Source organism: Chenopodium quinoa, unplaced genomic scaffold (assembly GCF_001683475.1).
Source record: "Chenopodium quinoa cultivar QQ74 unplaced genomic scaffold, ASM168347v1, whole genome shotgun sequence".
Classification (NCBI taxonomy): Eukaryota; Viridiplantae; Streptophyta; class Magnoliopsida; order Caryophyllales; family Amaranthaceae; genus Chenopodium; species Chenopodium quinoa.
The window spans coordinates 671,004-676,265 of NW_018743943.1; the positions used below are offsets into that span (position 1 = coordinate 671,004).

At 33.7% G+C, this 5,262-nt stretch overlaps 1 protein-coding gene across 3 annotated transcripts; it reads left to right on the plus strand.

Annotated features, from left to right (window-relative positions):
• The first annotated feature begins 347 nt into the window (after window positions 1-347).
• On the plus strand, window positions 348-5,017 carry LOC110688918. 3 transcript variants are annotated; one of them, XM_021865669.1, is made up of 3 exons: window positions 348-784; window positions 1,471-4,295; window positions 4,732-5,017. In XM_021865669.1, exon 2 carries the CDS (start codon window positions 3,065-3,067, stop codon window positions 3,902-3,904), a length of 840 nt encoding a protein of 279 aa, XP_021721361.1. In that variant the 5' UTR covers window positions 348-784; window positions 1,471-3,064; the 3' UTR covers window positions 3,905-4,295; window positions 4,732-5,017. The 3 variants fall into 3 exon arrangements, 2 of the variants coding, with proteins under 2 accessions (XP_021721361.1, XP_021721360.1); XM_021865668.1 differs by having other exon boundaries at window positions 349-733; XR_002504705.1 differs by having other exon boundaries at window positions 373-733; window positions 1,471-1,550.
• The last annotated feature ends 245 nt before the right edge of the window (window positions 5,018-5,262 follow it).

A 5,262-nucleotide genomic window follows, 5' to 3' on the forward strand; every position in this document is an offset into this window, starting at 1 on the left:
AAGGCATTGACTTGCTCCATGGAACTCCTGCAATCTTGCTCCCAATGACCTACAATTTCACAATTTTCACAGAAAGCCTCATTAGCATTATTATTAATTGCAGAAACATTAGCTACATTTGCAGTACTAAGATTATCTAATTTCTGGCAAATAGAGGTTAATTCACTACAAGGAATAAGGGCTTAGGCAATACCGAACTCAGCAACGGTTTTCTAAGCGTTGCTAAAAGCATCTATGGCTGCACTTTTCCAGCCTTTGTTTAAGCCCTTTAAAAACCGTTGTTAAAGATTAAGTCATGCAACGGTTTTATCACTACTTTAGTTTAGAATATCAGACAACGGTTAAAGAATGTTAAACTGCAACCTATTATATTTTGGTAAACGCGCCAACGACCCAATTTTTTCACCAAAACCCCAAGCTGCCTGCTTTTTCTCTCTCTAACTCAATTTCTATCTTAGCTCATTTTCTCTCTCTAACTCATGAACAAGATGCTAACCCTCTCATCTATCTCTCAACCTAATTTCGAATTTCTCTGTTCTTTTCTCTCATAAATTTCACTCATCCTTAAAATTCTTAATTTTTCTCACAATCCCCCACTGTAACTAGCTTTAATTTTAAAATTAGGGTTACAAACATCTCATTCACGAGCGTCTAGGTAGTATCAACAAATTTCTCAACAAATAGATCTGATGGAAGCTAGCTGAATTGTGTGTAGAAGCTGTACAATTATCGGGTTAGTGAATTTCTCATCAAGTGCTAGTTGGTCTGCTATTTTTTTTTTTTTGTAAGTGTCCTTCTCCCAGCTGAATTTTGAGAATTAAATCTTCAAATTTGATTTATGGAAAGTTCTGGGTAATTAATACATATACTTTTACAAATTTAATGTATCAAAGAATTTATTTTATTTTAAATAATTTGTTGAGAATGGGTTTGTGTTTTGACGCTACTACCAAGTGAATTTTCTGTTTGCATGTGTTATACATATATAGATTGAGTTTGGGTTTTAATTTGTTGTTGTGTAAATTTAAAAATAATATTGAGTTGCGGTATTTTGGTGTTCATTTGCTCAGTTATTTTCATTTTTTTTTAAATTTTAAGTCCGATCCATTGGGTATTGTGAGTTTATTTATAACATTTTCCATATAGTATTCTTTTTAAACAAATTGAGAAATGTGTTGAGGTTAGTAGGTTACTAGTATAATTTATGCAATTTAGTATCTGATTTTTCAATCTATACCTTGGGGGTAGATTATACGATCATATTATTAAATAAGCAAGTAGTGTGTGATGGTACCTTGGCTTATTTCTATTAGCATAGTATAAGAGGCACACTTTAGTACTCTGATGTGTTGTTTGGTAGTAATACTTGTTGCTAGGTGTAATTGAATGTTCACCTGCATTGTTTGCTTCTGAAATTTATAGTGGAAAGTGAGCACTTTGCTAATATACGCTTTCATTATCAAATGGCAGATAAAAGCATTTGCATAAGACGACGAAGGACAAGGTTGCATCACTAATTTTGAATCCCTCTATATAAGATTGTACGGTCGGTATGTCAACTTCTCTGTACAAATGACACTCTTGTTCTATATATATTATGTGAGCTATTATCTGGTTTTTAATCTTTATTTTATGACCTATTTTAATATTAGTATTAATGTGATTATGTGCACTTAAGGATAGTGTCTACACATAATCTAGGAAACCTCACTAGTTATTGATTCGGTGAACATGTGTTGTTGGAAATATGCTAGTTAATTTCAAGATATTTTATATACCTTAAATGTGATACATTTGTTTGTTTTATATAAATGATGTTGTTTTGTGTGTTATAAGATCCTATTATTCACTAGTTTCTCAAGTCAGTTATTATGTATCTTTTTTGGATGATTTCAATTAAAGTGGAACATGTACAATATCTTTGGAAAATAAGATGATATTGTTAGTGTCATATTGGACTGATAATGACAGTGCATACTTACTCTTAAATGTCATAGTTTTTGGTAAAATTTGTCTTCAACTTTTTTTCTTTTTTTTTTTTTTTTTTTTTTTTTTTTTTTTTTTTTTGTGGGTGTCTAGTTACCATTGATTTTACACAAGAAAATTAATCATGGATCAAAATTGGATGAACTACCCCAGACAATCAGATGAGTATAAAAGAGGGCTAAATGCATTTCTTAATCATTCGTTTGCCTACAATGCCGTTGGGGAACAAATTTGTTGTCCTTGCAAAAATTGTAAGAGGCGATTTTTCCATTATAGACATAATTTATATGATCATTTGGTAGTTGATGGGTTTGTGAAGGGATACAAGAAGTGGGTTCTTCAAAAAGAACAATATTCATCAACTTGTAATGACCCAAAACCTGGTGGTCAGAACACTTATGATGATATTCATAGTTTACTAAATGATACATTTAGAGATGTTGCTGAAGAGCCAAATTCATGCCAAGGGATTGAAGATGAACCGAATGAGGAAGCTAAAAAGTTTTACAAGTTGGTTGAAGAAGGGAAACAAGAGTTATATCCCGGTTGTAAAACTTTCACTAAGCTGTCTTTTCTTATTCGTTTATACCTCTTCAAATGTCTTAATGGATTAAGTAATGTAGCAATTAGTGATCTCTTGGAGCTTTTAAATGAAGCATCTCCCATGGCTAATATTCCTAAATCCTCCTATGAATCAAAGAAAATTATTAAGGATTTAGGTCTTGATTATAAGAAGTTACATGCTTGTCCGAATGACTGTATTCTCTATAGGAAGGAATACGAATCAGCTCAAGAGTGTCCTAAGTGTCATTTATCTAGGTGGAAATCTGATAAGGTTCCTACAAAGGTTTTTAAGGCATTTTCCTTTGAAGCCTAGACTTCAAAGATTATATATGTGCTCAAAAACCGCGGAATCAATGATTTGGCATCATAAAGGACGTCCAAATGAAATAAAATAAGGCATCCAGCAGATGGACAATCTTGGAAGCAATTTGATTCATTGTACCCTAATTTTAAACAAGAACCACGCAACGTTCGATTAGCACTTGCCAGTGATGGGTTCAACCCTTTTCGAACGATGAGTCTTTCTCACAGCACATGGCCAGTTGTATTGATCAACTATAATCTCCCTCCTTGGTTGTCAATGAAACCCGAATATTTTATGCTGTCTTTGTTGATTCCAGGCCCTAAGTCACCAGGAAATGACATAGACATCTATATGCAACCACTGATTGACGAATTGAAGGAATTGTGGGAAAGTGGAGCAGAGACATATGATGCATTTCATAAGCAAACAATTAGGATGCATGCAGCTTTAATGGGGACAATAAATGATTTCCCAGCCTATTCTATGTTGTCGGGGTGGCACACTAAAGGCCATTACGCGTGTCCTTGTTGTAATCATGATGTGACACCTTTGTATTTGAAACATAGCAAAAAAAATTACTACACAAATACTCATAGGTTTCTAGATATAAATCATCCTTGGCGACAAGATGCAAAATCATTTGATGGCAAAATAGAGGATAGATGTGCTCCTCAACCTTTATCAGGTAAAGAGGTGTTACAAGAATTGGAACACTTTGTAAATGATTTTGGGAAAACAAAGAAACCTGGAGGGGGTGATGGTCACTGGAAAAAGAGGTCTAAATTGTTCGAGTTGCCATATTGGGCAGATTTTGCGTGCCGTCATAATCTTGATGTCATGCATACTGAAAAGAATGTCTTTGATAATGTGATTGGTATATTGTTAGACATTCCAGGTAAGACAAAGGATCATCATAAGGCAAGACTAGATTTGATGGAAATGGGAATTAAACCTCATCTTCATCCATATTTATCAGATGATGGTCAACAACTTTTGATACCTCCTGCATCTTTTACAATGGGAAATGCAGAAAAAAGATCTTTTTCTTAAAGTCATCAAAGAAGCTAAACTTCCTTATGGGTATGCATCAGATTTAGGAAGATGTGTTCAAGGTAGAGAAAGAAAACTGGTAATCCACTGGTTTTTCCAACTGAGGTTATGGAGACCAATAAAGCTGGTGTGCAAAAGGATATGCTTGCTGAAAAAGAAGAACTAGATAAGGAAAAGGAAACACATGCTGCCAAAGTAGCTGAATTCACTGAGATGCAAAAAAATTATGAAGCTCAAAAGGAGAGTCTGGCACATGAAGTGGTATCCTTAGTACTTGCTCAACTTAGTGGAGAAAAGGACCTTAATATTACTCCAGAGTTAATCACCAAGGCTGTTGTATCTACTATTGATGATGGTGCAGAAACTTAGGCATTAGCCACTGTTGAATCAGGTATGTTCCCTTTTTCATAAAAATATACCCTCCCCCTCCAATCTCTCTGCCCCCCCCCCCCCCCTCCAATCTCCATTTCTCTTTCTTTATCTTTTGAGATGTCCTATTGTGGTTTGTGAACTTTGTTATTGTTATTGAATCTTGTTATGAAACACCCCTAATTTTGGGTAGTCCAATTTATAGAGGAAACTCTGCTGAATTTTATACTTAAATTGGTTATTCATCTCTCTTTCTTAACCGTATGAATTGTCCTGTTCCGATTTGGGAACTTGGTTTTATTGTATTTGAATCTAGATTTGGAACACTCCCATTTTCTGTGTTGTCCAATTTATAGAGGAAACTCTGCCGAATTTTCCACTTGAATTATTAATTTTAATTCCTAGAATATTTTCTATCATTGATTTTGTTTTGTTTATGTGTACATATATTTTTGCAGGATATTTATATATGGAGCATTGGAGCATACAACTTTTTGTAAATTGAAGTATCAAGCCCGTTAGTATTAGGCGACATTTTGAAATTAGATTTGATTCATATTTTGGTATATATGCAAGTTTTTGGACATGTCAGAAGCCTTGGTAGGATATATGTATGCAAGTTTTTGTACATGTAATTAAGAAGGCTTAGTAGGATATATATGTATGCAAGTTTTTGGACATGTAAGAAGCCTTGGTAGTATATGACTATATGGTTTAATGTAATTGATTGATATATATTACCCATATGATGTATGCACGTTTAAAACATATTAAGCCACTTTATCTATGAATCTTATGTATTAAATTACAAGATTGTGCAAATACATTTTATAAAATAGTAGGATTATCTAATTGGGTACATTTAATTTAATTTGCAAAAAATATAACCGTTGTGCTAGATACTTGAGTTGGTTGCCAAAAGTTCTCGTCACACACTATTTACAGCAAGAAAACCGTTGGTATAGGTAGTAGCTAATTGTTGCAAATCA